Here is a 15,090-nt window from a genome sequence, read left to right as displayed (position 1 = left end):
TGTAAAATACACAAATGTGTAATGTTACTCAGCTTTAAAAAGAAAGAAATCTTGTCATCCATGACAAATGAATGGATCTGGAGGGTAGTATGAAGGTTAAAATAAGCCAGTCACAGGAGAGACAAATACTGCAAGAGTCTATTTAAGAATGGTCTAAAGTAGAGTCACAGAAACAACAGAAAGGTAGTGGCCCAGGCCAGAGACAGGAAGGGAAGCTGCTGTCCGTGGAATGTGAGAAGTTGTTTGTGAGATGGTAACGCTCTAGAGAGGCATTATGCCACACTGTGCCGACAGACAACACTGGACTGCACATCTAAAATGTTAAAAGGGTTGCTCTCCCGTTAGATATTCTTCCTATAGGAAAGAAAACGGTAAACACAGGGCAGATGTTTATGGCAAACAGGAGCTTATGCATTTCTTACATCAGTCTGATTTATGCAAACGTCATCCTATTCCACTCCCACTAGTGTTTGTAACTGCTTTCATTCCTCAAGTATTACCTGACATGAAATAGTTACTCCACACATTCACGGACTGGTCTAATGACCACTTATATGAATAATTGTACACACACATGCTAAGAGTATTTTGAAGCCTGATTAGGTCTTTTCTCAAAATCCTGAAAAAAAACTCCCAGCCCCTAAGCACTCAAGGGCCACGCTAACACTTGACACCCAGCCAGACACCCCTCCTTAGTTTTTACCTTCAGGCCTCTCCATACAGTAAAGCAGGCCTGAAGCAAAGGAGCACATTCCCTGCAACAGCACCATGGGTGCAAGTTCAGCTAGACGTGCACATGGGCACTGACTGGAACCGCTTCCGAGAGGCAGTAACAGTGGAGTTAGCAGTCGGGGAGCCCTCCACCAGGGCCTGCTGCTGAGGACACACGGGTGCTACTATCTGGAGACCTTGTGAAAAACCACTCTATTACAGCAAACAACCAAAGAGCCAAGACTCACCAGGAGGCAGAGGGCAACACAGGCTGTTAGCAGCATCCAAAATCCTGGTCATGAGATGAAAGACTTCAAAATCTGCAGCACTGCCATGGTCATTGCTGGGTAAAAACAAAGAAGTAGGATGTCAGCCACGCACCCTGTTAGTCCTGAGCAGTGGCTCTGAGTACCCTGCAGTGATCCCTACGAAATGCCTGAGAAATGAGAGACTGGCCTGTAGCCTAAAGCACAGAATCTCACACCACACTCAGAGGGCTCATAATTGCAAATTACATTAACTGAAACTTCCCTTCTTGGAAGTAGTGGGCTCGTGTGTCTCTCCCTCCTCATCAACCACATGCCATAGAGGACAGCTGAAGTACCCTTGAATTCTGAGTATAAAACTAAGACAGATGGTGGCGGGGCTGGAGAGGACCTCTTTGGACTAACATTTCTAAGGGGCTTTTCTAGAACAGGCAGTTACTACTAGCTCTTTGTACACCATGATAAAGGACACTGAAAAATACTTGCGTACAGGTGGAAAACCCAAGGATGCACACTGTGTTTCCTCCAACTGGTTTCCAGCATGCACCAAATGAGATTCAGCTAGAAGGAGAGAGGCTTCGTGAACCACAGCTTGCATCCTTTCCTTCAAGGCCCTCCCAGCTGTCCCTCTGCAGCTCTGACTGCACATCCAAGACAGTTGGCATTCAGGCTGTGACCAGGCACACCATACAACTAGCCTTTCTGAAGGAGAGACTGGAAACATGCCCTACTGAACAGAGTCCCCTCTGTCTATGCTGGCAATGTCCCATTGCACAGCTAACTGGCTCCTCCATCCACACAGACCCTTACCCATCAGTGAAGGTCAGATGCCAATGGCTGACTGTCAGCCTGCCACACTGCCAGGGCTGAGTGAAAGATGACAGAGTAGCATAGAGTGGGTATGTGAGCTGTGGGGAAAGACGACATCAGGGCCAGGTTCTGTGGAACTGTGTCTCCCTGGCACATCCTCTCCAAATCTCAGTGTCTTTTTCTGTGACATAAGAGGAAGTGCTTTCACGGGGTTGTTGTAAAAATTAGTCAAGTCACTCCCTGGAGCCAGTGCTCAAGAAATCAGCACTATATCACCCAAACAAGATGCCTTCTTGGATTAAGGCTTTATCTAGAAACCTATTCTAAATTTACAGGTTTGTCAGCAGTAGGGCAGTCTCCACAAGGCTGTCCACCATGGACTAGTGATCCTGCATGCAGAGTAGGAGCAGGAAGCAAGGAAGAAAGGAACTCCATGCACAGCCTCAGTGGTACAGGATTCTCTGGCTGAAAGCAAGCTACATGTAGACAATATCATCAAGCTCTAAGCAACTTCCTTGAACGTGTTTCCAGAAAGACTGCCTAGCCACCCTCTTTAGACCAGCATAGTGGGCATGGCTGGTTGCAACTGGGCAAGCTGGGTAAGAAGCACAGTGTTTCTGGGTCAGCACAGGCACCATTTTCGGGCCTCTTGGCTCTAGGAGTTGGCACAAACTAGCGTGAAAACTTACATGTGACTAAGTACAGTAAGTTTCTCGTGGTCTGAAAGCTGTTCCCAATGACTGCAGCCATCACCATACCACAAATGAACAAATGGACTTATATAAAAAATGCCACGGACATCATCGAGATTACATCAGAAAAAAAAAAGAAAAAAGTAGAGAGGCTCAAATGAGATCTATAGATAAGCTCCACCATAAACAGCCCCCACTAAGGAAATACAAATGACAGAGCCACCAGACATACAGAGAGGGAAACACAGGTCTTCAAAGGGCACCTGTGTCACGGACAGGTGGGCTCCTGCGCCAGCTTTGTTGGTGATGGTTTCAGAAGGAAGCCTCCTCAGTATGACAGGTTCTTTAAGCCAATGCACTTAAGTTTCAAGAAGGTCCCTGTCTCAGCCTGAGCTGAGAGCCATGTATTGCCTGCCAATACCTGGTGTGGAAAAAAAACTCCCTCGTCCCCACTCTGTCTAACTCTGTCCAATCACAAAGGTGTGGCTGTAGTGGTGCTCACAGCTGGCCTTGTGGCATAAGGAGGCAAGGCTGTTTGGTGGAGGAGCTATCTGGGTTACCAGCAATACTAAAAATGACAGGTACGGTTTCAAGCAAGTAACTCCTGATCATTACCGAAGACCAGAGACTTTGGGGAACCTACCCTTCCTGTAAAGATTCAGAACACTAGCAAATAGCCTTGCATATTGGCACTCATCAACAGAACTGCTTTAAAACATAAGGCTGAATAAAAGAATGAAAGAGGACTTTTATTTGAAGAGAGAGACAAATGACTAAGAACATTTCTGTCGATGTGGGGTGGGTCAGTACCATATTCTTAATGTGTGCCTCACTGTCGTTCTATCGAGAGAGACAGAGGAGGCTGGATGCCCGATTACAAATATCATTATATGACAATACCCAGCCTTTCCTAGTATATTAAGATTATAAACTTCACTGGGGCTGGAGAGATGGCTCAGTAGTTAAGAGCACTGACTGCTCCTCCAGAGGACCCTGGTTCGGTTCCCAGCATCCACATGGCAGCTCACAACTGTCTATAACTCTGGTAGGGGATCTGAAACCCTCTTCTGGCCTTTGAGAGCACCAGGCATGCACATGGTGCACAGATATACATACATACATACATACAAAACACCCACATGCATAATAAATAAGGTTTAAATTATGAAATCCAAATCTTTCAGTAGATTTTCAAATATGAAGTCACTAATGACTACAATAAAGGTAGAATACTTGAAAATTAATTGAGCAGATTTTCTTGATCTTAGCTAAGAAATTTAATCTTCCAAAGTCACTGCAAAAAATATATATATACATACACACACATATACACTGGTTCATTTGCATACCAGTCTTACTCAAACGTGGAAAAATAATGGAACATTCTTTTTCTTTGTAGTTGAATACTTTGATTTGTCAAGCATATTATTTCTAGATTATACAGGGCCAGACTTCAGCTTCAGTGTTTTTTGAAAAAGCAAAAATGGCTGAAATCCAACCTCATCACATTACTTCTATTTACATATGAACAGGTGTCATTCATTTGAATAATGGCATCTCAATACATGGCTGACAGGCAATGAGCTATCATCTCTTTAGCAGATGTAGTGAGAGACAGAGCTGAGCTGGAAGCTGAGACAGAGCTGAGCCTCCTTTGGCTTTGGAGCTAATTGGGGGTTAAAGTGCAAGCTCTCTCCTCTCTGTATAAACCTTCACTACAGAAGTCAGCACTCACTGTTTAATAAAGAGGTGGAAGTTGCCAACTGAGGCCGCTTGGCCGCTGCCCTGGCCGCATTGTCTGTGCTCCGATGAGCGAGCACGGGACAGAAAACCACTTCCACCCACAAGTTCTTTGTTTGCTGTTCTTTTTACCCCTTTCTCAATCTCTAGCACCAAATATACCAGTGTGAAGGTGGAAATCTCCCAAACCTAACCTGAAAAACAAAGTGGGGGTGAGTGCTCGGGAGATGTCTCAGTCAGCAAACTGCCTGCCATGCCAAGCGAGGAGCTGGGTTTGGATCCTCAGCACCATGTAAAAAGTCAGGCAGAGCACCTAGCATTTGTAGCCTCAGGGCTGGGGAGTGGAGGGGCAGGGAGGGACAAGTAGAGTCCTGGAAATCATTGGCCAGCCTAGCTGCATTGATGAGATCCAGGTTCAGGAAGATCCTGTTTCCACAACCAAGGCAGGAAGTGATGGAGGATGATTCTTAAAGTCAACCTGTGGCCCATGGGCACTCCCACCCCCACTTTACACATGCACACACATACAACACACAAACATACACACATTAAACAACAACCAACAGGATCACTGACCGACACCTAGAGAACTAGACATAGAGCTAAGGGTAGAGTTGAAATTAGGAGAAAAAAAGTGAAACCAACCAGTTTTGAAATGTAGTCCAGAACCATCTGTTCAATTTTCTTCTTTTCTATGCCCTGTAGGTGTCTCAAGAGATGGTCTCTTAGCTCAGATACCATCTGAAACAGAACAGGTACTAGGTAAGTCACAACAGCCCCATTCACACCTGCGGCTGATTTTAATTAGGACCATTATTAATATTTCATATCAACATGAAAAACTCTTGATCCGAGGGAAACCTTCTTCTCTCACCATCCCAAAGGAACATGACTCTTTAACTACCCTCTGCTGAGGTAAATCGATGACTCCAACATTTCAGAAACAAATCAGAAGAACTTCTTAGGATTTAACCAAAGCTGGGGGGCAACTGGGAGTCATTCAATCCGGATGAGAATCCTCCAAAGAAGCCGGTGGAAGGCACCAGCTTTGAGGTCACAGGCTTTGGGGTCTACACCTGTTTGAAACCTACGCCACCAATAGCTCTGGGAAAATAGCAGGACCAACACAGAGAGATTGTGCTCCACAGAGAGACTGTGATCCACAGAGAGACTGTGCTCCATAGAGAGACTGTGCTCCATAGAGAGACTGTGCTCCATAGAGAGACTGTGCTCCATAGAGAGACTGTGCTCCACAGAGAGACTGTGATCCACAGAGAGACTGTACTCCATAGAGAGACTGTGCTCCATGGAGAGACTGTGATCCACAGAGAGACTGTGCTCCATAGAGAGACTGTGCTCCACAGAGAGACTGTGATCCACAGAGAGACTGTGATCCACAGAGAGACTATGATCCACAGAGAGACTGTGCTCCATAGAGAGACTGTGCTCCATAGAGAGACTGTGATCCACAGAGAGACTGTGATCCACAGAGAGACTGTGCTCCACAGAGAGACTGTGCTTCACGGAGAGACTGTGATCCATGGAGAGACTGTGCTCCATGGAGACAAAGACTCTGTGTGTGTGTGTGTGTGTGTGTGTGTGTGTGTGTGTGTGTGTGTGTCGGGGAGGGGGTGTCAGTGGGGACTCTTGGAAGGACAGACATTGAAGGAAATACAGCAGGCACCACATCTGCACCACGCCACCCACCTCACAGGCGAAGGTAATGAAGATTCATTCTTGTGTCTCCAGGCTTCTGTATCTGCTCTCAGCCTCACCCTCCCATCCGCAGTTTGCATCCCTAGCCCTCCATCTTCGTGTCTTTCCTTTCCTTCCTTCTGCTCTCCACTCCTGCTGTCCTTCCGGGCCTGAAAGGCCCGCTCAGCAAGAGGGTTTTTGTTGTTGTTGTTGTTGTTGTTGTTGTTTTAGCTAAAGAGATCTTTGTGCAATGAAAACTGGTGAGGACTGTACAGGGACGTCACACATGCATAAACCTTCCATCTTAGTGGATTCTGTGTGACCTCAAGATTCAGCAAGACACAATGTCACCATCTTTCAATTCAGCCTCTCACGTGAGCTGGTACACTTGGCCTTTTAGACTTAGTTTTCTTCTAAGAAATACTATGTACTTTTGTGCTATTTAACTTTTCTGTCATAACTATAAAGGTGAAAATTAATGCTGGCCTAATGCTTATATAATCTTGATATATGGGAGGATGAGGCAGGAGGGTCAGGAATTCAATGTCAGGTACTCTTAGGTACACAGTGGTCTCAAGGCCGACAGGCTATGTGAAATACATCTCCTATCTCAAACAAATAGACAAAATAAAATTTGAAATTAAAATAGAGGCATCTCACAGTTCTGCATGTGCATGACCATCGTAGCCTCCCCTGCTCAGCTATGCCCACACTCTCTAATGTTTCTTTCTATGTGATAGTTTCCTAGTGTCAGCAAACATTTTAGACTAGCTTTAATGACTAGATGTATTTAATTTTGTGAAAAGTACTAAAATTGATTTATTTCCTCCGTACATGTTCTAGTAGTTAGTAACACTACACACAAGCATGCACATGTGCACACACGCACATACCTGAAAGAAAAGTTTGCAAGAGAGTTGGCCACAGAAGTAACGTCATCTCATTCCAGAGTTTCATTGTAAAGTGAGAGAAGGGAAGAAAAGTGTTTTGATACAGCCACAACTCTACAGTCAGATTCAGTTCCTGGCAGGGAAATTGACTGGGTCTCATGCTTCTGCAAGACACCACCAAAACAGTTTGTTCTAATCTTTGGTGTGTGGCATGAGGATAGCCAATTCCCTGTATCCTGAATTTGTTAATATGATTTGTAAATTTTTGTCAACTTGATAGTCAAAAAATGAAAATGGCCAAGGAGAGCTCAGTGGTTAGAAGAGATTGTCACACAAGCCTGGGGACCTGAGTTCAAATCCCAAGAACCCACGTTAAAGCTAAAAACAGGGTCATATGTCCAGAACCACAGAATGTAGGCATATATACAAATGTATTCCTTACCACAGTTTATAATTACATGCTTACTCATGTGACTAATTACATGCATGCTTATTTGTGTGACTAATTTGTCTCCTTTACTAGACTGTATATGCCAAGAGGGTGGAGATCACACATGTTCTGCTCACCACTGGACACCTGGGGCTACAGTGCTAGCACTTGATGAATACTTAATGGAAAATGTCCTCAGAACGAGCGGCCATTGGTCCCTGCCCACTTGGGACCACTTGCTGGCACCACAGAAGCTTGCTTACAGACTGCTTACCAGGCCCATGAGCAGCCTCTGGTGCCTATCTTCTTCTTGTAAGAGGGGTATTAACTTTGGCTCTGAAATTGAACAGAGGAGCAGCCATCAGAAGGGCAGTGTTCAGGAAGTGGGCTAGAACCCCGCAGGCCAGTTCTTCACTTGAGCCTCTTACCCTCCAGAGGCCTAACTCTAGGGACGGCAGCATGGTTCCCTTCTACTTCCTGACCCCATAGTTCAGTGGCCTTGAGAGTTATTGAACTGATGTCACAGCCAATAACTGGGGCAAACAAGGCTGATGGGCGCAAGACTGAGAAGATCGCAACAGCGAGACAGTGAAACCAAATGTCACTTCCCGGCGGGCGGGCGGGCAGGCGGGCAGGCAGGCAGGAGTTTTTCAGGATCTCTGAGGCCCAGAGCAGGTGAGAGGGCAGAACCCACAAGCTGATGCTTCCTTCTGAAAGGGCATGGCTGCTCTATGGCCCCTTAGGATGAATGCTTTCTCCACCCATCTTAACCCTCGGGATTATGATGAAAGTAGCCAGAATATGAGCTTAACAACCCTCGGTTTGAAGTATTCAGTTTCAGGCAGCAACAGCATTCTTCATGTGAAGCAGAGCATGGGGCAGGAAGTGAAGTTTTTAAAGCACACTGGGAGACACTGTCCCAGCAAGACGATGGCAGGCCTGGCACCAAGCAGGCTCCAAAGCCTCCCTTAGACAGCGACAAGGTTTCCCACACAGCAGGAAGATGACCTTGTATCTCACACATTTATGCCCTGTCTGGTAGGGCACAGTACCTGGCTATGGGCAAGGATGGTTTGGCTACCTAGGTTATGGCTAGTTCCCCAAGGAGATAAGTCACCTTCATGGTTCACTGGGCTGTGTATACAGCTGTTGAGTATGCTGTTACACACTCTCCAAATTAATTTTCATTATGGTCCCCACATATATGAAAACATCCAAGCCCATAAAACAAGAGTAGATCAAAAGTTTCCTTGATGAAGGCTGGCCTTCATGAAGCATGATCAATATCACAAAGGCTTGGACCTGAAAATATTCACCATTCTCTCTCCTCAGTTACCACAGAGAAAACCCTCCTTGCCTGTCAAGACTTAATTTAGCTGACATAGCCTCCCCCGCCTCTCTCTTCTCCATTAAGTCCCTTCCTGCCCACATCCCTTACGCCTACACGAGGCACTGGCTCGGTATGCTCTACACGAACCAGTCCGTCCTGCCTTTCCCCTCACACTAGCCCTGAGGACGATGTGCGAGGCACTTCTGGTCGTCATGTGACAGCTCTGGAGTCTAAGCTGGTGTCCATCCCACAGAACCACACTGCTCCCCTGGGACCGAGCCCAGGGCATGGCCCAGCGTGAACCAAACGAAAGGCACATCCAAGTCAAAGGCTCTATGTGATCAGTGAGGCTGCTCAGGCGAGAGCTGCCAAGTGTGCCCGCGGTACAGCCAGAGGCCATGCTAATTAGATCAGCTCTGAGTGGAGATGTGAGCAAAACCAGAAGGCCAACACGGAGGGACTCCCTCGGCAAAAACAACTCGACAGCTGACCTGGAGGTCCTAGTGCCGAGATACACAGGGGCCTGGCTATGTGGTCACTCTGCCAGGGCGATGTTAAAAGCTGCTGTATCCATTACACCCTGTTACACTGCTGCAAGTGATTTTCTTGCCAACCCACTGGTTAGGAAGAACAACATTGCAAACAAGACATGGACTTTAGCGCAGGTCTTTTCTTACCCAACGTCCTCGTTTCCATGTTAGAAATCACCCTGCAAAGAAATTATGTGTTATTTACAAGAGAAACATCATTTAAAAAATGTAGAGCCCAACACCATACAGAGATATCCTCTTTAAAGACTCACAAAACCCCTGCAGAAGCTCTTCTCTGCCTACCAGGAAACTAAAAAACTTACATCAGTGTACCAAAAGGCACATTAAGCAATTACAAATCTCAAAGCCCTTTAGTGCCAGCAACGGCAATTATTTAGAAAAATTGCAGCTCTCAGTTATTGGAAATAATGGAGGCAGAAAATAGAACAGCTGCTGGAATGGGCCTCCACTTCCAGCACTCTGGGATGACTCATCTACTCAGAAAACATGCCCTCAAAATAAGAGCAAGCTCCACCAACAACTTAAATCAGCCTGCTATCTATTTTCATCCTCAAAAGTATTCCCTTCTTTACCATTTATCCATCTTATACCATCTTATATCCATCTTATACCATCCATTCCAGGGTACCAATCTACAGAGGCTTGACCAGGAAGCTTTTCCCACTAGAAACTCTAGCACCCAGTGGTCTGAGGAGACCAAGGACGGCACTCTACCATGGTGTACCACAGAGGCACCCCACCAGGCCAGCCATTGCTGTCCTTTGATTGTACTGACTTGATTGCATTGTCCAGGATGTTCTTCACGTACGTCGTGGACCTTCTTTTTCCTGTTTTCTAGGGGAGAAAACATGTCAGGAATACAGAAGGTGAAAATTTCATGGATAGCTTTTTTTAATAGCAAGAACAAAAAGCAATGTAGTTAAAGTCTTCAAAAATAATATTATTTCCCATGTAATGAGAACATCTATTGTTTTAAATTAAACTTTGTTCTCAAACAATATAATCACAGGAAACCCTTCATCCTGCCTCTGTTAATGTTCCTATCTGATACAACTATACTACAATGTCAAAATCAGGAATTGGATATTGTATAGTATGTGTCTAGTCCTACGCCATTTTATCATGTGCATAGCTTTATGTACTATTAAAATACAGAACTATTCCCCAGAGAGCTCCCTGTCAGTCCCTTACAGTCTGTCTCACTGGTTCTTTCTCCCCCAACCTTTAGCAAATACTGAGGAACAGCTACATTTTTCTAAATAAACTTTCAGCTACTCAAGAAATCTAACAGCATGAGACATGTTCCTGTGCTTCTCTTATAGATGTGCTACGTGCCCCTTCACTTGCCTCACTCCAATTTCTTCCTCAAAGAACAGACAGTAGAAGCTGTGCTGGCTGCCCATTGGGCTGCCATGAGGCAGGCAGCCTGGTGACAGGGAAGAGCACAACCAGCAGGAGCCAGCCTTGTGCTGGCCTCGCTCAGTCTCTAGGGCTAGCTGTGTGCTCACCTCTTCAGAGACCAGGTTGTGCCATTCTCTCCTCACAACGCTGTTGTGATAGTGTAAGTGAGGCTTCGTGTACTTGATATACTCGAGGTTGGCACTCAGCTTTGCCCAGTACCCCTTGAAGCTGTAGACCTGTAGACAAAAAAGCAGGCGCTGAAGTTCATACCGCATAGTGACCAGCGTGTCTCACTTGCACGCCCGTTGGGTGTTGGCATTTTTGAGCCACTACATCTTTCATAGTACAGCCACACCCAATGAGAATTTGAAAATCCAGAGACTCGGGAGCCTAACCTCTCTTCTTCCTCTCCCCATTTACAACAGAGAACTACAGCTCATTTCCCAAAGCTAAGGACTTCCTAGTCAGGTTGGGCTCGGCAGGAAGCCTTGTAGTGAGGCATTTCCTCCCCAGAGAGTAATTCTTCTGGCTTGGGTGGTGTCACCACATTATGTCCTGTCAGAAATGTGCCTGGAACTCAGAGCAACTGGAATGGGCTTGCTTCTCTTCTAGGCTTACTCATTCCTAACCTAGTAATCAAAATGATAACATAAACTAATTTCACAATAGTTGTTAAATTCTTCCAAAGAGAATGGGTTGGTATTTAGATCTTTGAATTATTAGTTATTGAAGAATATAATCATCATAGTCACCCTTTAATAATAAAATACTATGCTAATGTATATTAATGTTGAAGAATATAGAGATATATCTGTAGATATGGGAGTCTGGTGACCACCCACTGAGCACATGGGCAGCAGCAGCAGCAGAAGCAGTTTACTAAATGAATGACACATGCAAGGAAAGAAGCGAGCCTGAGCCAGGAGAGGAGTTAGAAACTCAATAGCCAACCCTGCACAAAACACTGGGACTTTCACCCCAGCCTATGAGGTCATTCACACAGCATGGGCTTTCTTACGTATGCTGTATCTACCCTGGTGGTAGTGGGCAGCAAGACCTTTTGTGTAGCCTAACAGATGTTGCTTATTGTGGTGACAGACTTAATAGAATCCAAAAAAATAAGAGAACTTATGGTCAATGGGGTCCCACAGACCTCCCTCAAACGCAAGCTATTGTCATTGTTATTGGTTACCCTCCAGAACCTAATGGTGACTCCCTATTGCTGAAGACACCATATAGTCAAGTCATAGGACATGGATAAATCAAGCCAGCACTGACTCCTGCTGGCTGGTCAAATTATAAGCATATACTTGCTAGCTTTTATAGTGATAGAAGGTGTTATGCATATTACTAGAGGAGAAAAGTGTTTGTCTGCTGTGGGATAATGCTTTTGTACACTGGATTAATAAAACACTGATTGACCAGTAGCCAAGCAGGAAGTATGGGTGGGATAAGCAGACAAGGAGAATTCTGGGAAGAGGAAGGCTGAGTCTGGAGATGCCATCCCACCATCCAGGGAACACGTGGTGACATATAGATTAACAGAAATGGGCTGAGTTTAAATGTAAGAGGTAGTCAGTGGTAGGCCTGAGCTAATGGCCAAGCAGTTTTAATTAATATAAGCCTCTGTGAGTTTACTTGGGGGACACGAGTGGGAGAGGTTTGTCCCAACTGCCAGCCGGCCTGCCGGCCGGGACACAAGAAAACCTCCAGCTACACTTATCAGTGCTACCCAGCTGTGATCTCAGTGAGCTACAACACATACACACACCCCTCAATACTTGGGGATCATCCAAGAAGAGCGGGGCAGAAAGGCTGTAAGAGCAAAGGGAGAGGAGAATAACTATAAAGCAATGCTTTCCAGCCAGGACAGGGCCACTGGACACTTGAACTCACAGCGTTTGTGACTGCACAGAACTGCACACACAAGACCTGTGCAAGATCGAACCAGCCAGAATCCCAGCATGGATGGGGAAGGATCTTACAAAAACCCAGGCCTATCTGAAGAGCTATTGCCAATTGATAGCTGCTGGGCGAGGGAGAGTGCCAGTTTGCTGCAGGGATGCAGCCCCTCAGAGACTGCCCACACCCCTGCTGATGAACATACTGGGCCTTCAGTGGGTTTCAAAGGACCACATGGAGATGGGGCAGAGCAGTGGGGGGTTAATGAGGAGATGGGGGTGGAGATGGGGTGGGTTTAATCGAATTACATGCTTATATTAGCTGGTTTTGTTTGTCAAATTGGCATGCTAGAGTCATCAAGAAGATAGAACCTCAATTAAGAAAATGCCCGCCCCCCCATCATCAGCCTGGCCTATCAGCAAGCCTATGAGGCATTTTCTTGATGATTGATGTGAAAGGGCCCAGCCCACCATGAGTGGTGTGGTCCCTGGGCAGGTAGTCTTGGGGTCTATAAGAAATCAAGCCAGTAAGTAGGCTCCTCCATGGACTCTTCCGGTTCCTGTCTGCAGGTTCCTGCTTTGAGTGTTTGCCGTGACCTCCCTTCGTGATGGACTGCAACTGTACACTGAAATAAACCTTTTCCTCCCAGGCTGCTTTAGCCATGGTGTTTATTGTAAAAACTTAACTAGGACGATGCACATATGAAACTCTTTGAATAGTAAATTTAAAAAGGAAAAAAATTAAGAATAAATGAGAACTTAAATAAAATATACTTCAATTACACACAAAATGCTCTAATATTACATTAAAATGTGGCTATGTGCTATTATTGAAAAGACAACATTGGTTTCATATGGATTTTGGAGTTGCAGTTAAGCAAGTTACATGACACTTTTATAGTTTATTTAGAAACCAGAAAGGGCCACACAGCCAAGGCCCTTCTCCCAGAGGTAAAAAACTAAGACGTATTTCCAGGGTAGACGGGAATGCCAGGGTCAGGGCCCTCTCCTTAACTTTTCTTCAGGGAAGAATGCAAGGTGACCCTTATTTATAGTAAACCTATCTTAGCTATCCTTCTCCCTAGTTAGTAATAATAATAATAATAATAATAATAATAATAATAATAATAATAATAATAATAATAATAATAATAAAAGTCGGACAAGTCCTGCAGACTCATCTCTACTGCCTTATGTTCCCTACATCCGGCTCTGGAACACCGGAGCCCAAACCAGAAAACTACTTGGTGTTGTGGTGCCATCTAGTGGTCAGTTTGGCTACAGGCACGCCTGCTTTGACATCCACATGGGATTCACCCCAATCTTGCCCAGGAAGAGAACTAGGGTCGCCCTGTTGTGGCTTGTTGAGGCCAAATACTCATTCTGACAGAAGACTGCACTCATACTGCGGCTTCTTTAAAAAAAAAAAAATCCTTCTCTTTATTTAAAAAAAAATTGGGAGGCCAGGAAGATGGCTCAGTGTAAGACTGATGGCCCGAGGCCCGGCCCGAGCCCACGGGTGGAAGGACAGGATCAGCCCCCACAGCCCACCTCTACCTGCACACCCACACATACAAACCATATACCCAGATCAATACATATGTTTTGAAGCTTGTTTTTCTCGTAGTCTTGAGTCAATTGAGAATAACAGAAAAATCGTGGGCAGTGAACAACCTTCAAAAGTGCTAGCATGCCCATGGTAAGAGAGAGTGTGTGCTTGTGCAAGAATTTTCCCTGGAGCTGTTTATATCTTGCACTAGATATTTAAAATAGTTCAAAACCACTGGTTAAAAAGGCGTTGTGTGCCTGTTCTTCTCCACTGAAACACTCCCTCCTAGAGGGAGGACGAAGGCCCAAAGCCCCAGGAAGCTAACAAAACTCCCAAGACTTAAAAAACCCTTTCTGGGTTCCTGATGAAGAGGAGACTTTTCCATGGAGCAGGAGCCCCACTGATGCAGCTGTCCAGGGGTCACCCACATGCCTGCAGCTGCCCAGGGACCATCCAGGGGCCATCCACATACCAGCAGTTGCCCAGGGGCCACTCACATACCTGCATTGCCCAGGGGCCATCCACATGCCTGCAGCTGCCCGGGGGTCACCCACAAACCTGCAGCTGCCTGGGGGTCACTCATGTACCTGCAGCTGCCCAGGGGTCACCCACATACCTGTAAGCAACCCCCTTTCCCATGTTCTTACAGGCAATCCCCATAAACTCACTGGTTTACCAAGCTATACTTAGGTAGATATTCTTTAGTCTGTTTGTGATGTCCTATCTGAAGAGAGTGGACATTTGTCCATATCTATTCAAGAAAAGTCACACAACAGAATACAAAGATCTGTATGTTAGACAAAACAAAAATTAAAACTTATACTTAGTGAAAATACTGCTAGTCAAAGGTGCCCTAAATATTTTCATATGAACTGATAGTCTTTTAGACTGGCCTATTATAATCTCCATGTTCTTTACTGTTGGTAAACACCATCAGCATTTGGTCAGTGGTACAATGTTTAACCTGCTAACATTCAAAGATGACCGTCCATCGAATGGCCTGTTTGGGAGTCTGAGAAACACAGGCCCAGGGACACAGATTTGAGAAAACAAAGGCTAAAGATGATATGTTCAACAACGCTCTTAGTGAGTGAACAGAGATGAGAATATAGATAGGGTTTGGA

General features: G+C 45.4%; 1 protein-coding gene across 9 annotated transcripts in view; it reads right to left on the bottom strand.

The window, feature by feature from the left end:
* LOC114707973 (gamma-secretase activating protein) overlaps positions 1–15,090 on the bottom strand; it is a 107,079-nt gene that overhangs the window by 24,202 nt on the left and 67,787 nt on the right. For 7 of the 9 annotated variants that reach the window (XR_005091047.1, XM_028890909.2, XM_028890908.2 and 4 more), the window contains 7 exons: positions 10,624–10,752; positions 9,891–9,949; positions 9,242–9,273; positions 7,509–7,570; positions 4,865–4,960; positions 1,468–1,538; positions 960–1,054 (listed from right to left, as the gene is read on the bottom strand). Coding sequence is in view for 8 of the 9 variants with exons in the window: in XM_028890909.2 (XP_028746742.1) it covers positions 960–1,054; positions 1,468–1,538; positions 4,865–4,960; positions 7,509–7,570; positions 9,242–9,273; positions 9,891–9,949; positions 10,624–10,752 (544 nt within the window). In the remaining variant the exon portion in view is untranslated. Of the gene's footprint in view, positions 1–959; positions 1,055–1,467; positions 1,539–4,864; positions 4,961–7,508; positions 7,571–9,241; positions 9,274–9,890; positions 9,950–10,623; positions 10,753–15,090 lie in introns of those variants that run through there. The other 2 variants (XM_037203562.1, XM_037203563.1) reach the window with 2 other exon arrangements.

This window comes from Peromyscus leucopus, chromosome 3, assembly GCF_004664715.2.
Source record: "Peromyscus leucopus breed LL Stock chromosome 3, UCI_PerLeu_2.1, whole genome shotgun sequence".
Lineage (NCBI taxonomy): Eukaryota > Metazoa > Chordata > Mammalia > Rodentia > Cricetidae > Peromyscus > Peromyscus leucopus.
The sequence above is the reverse complement of the archived record's forward strand: the minus strand, read 5'-3'. Positions and strand labels throughout refer to the sequence as shown.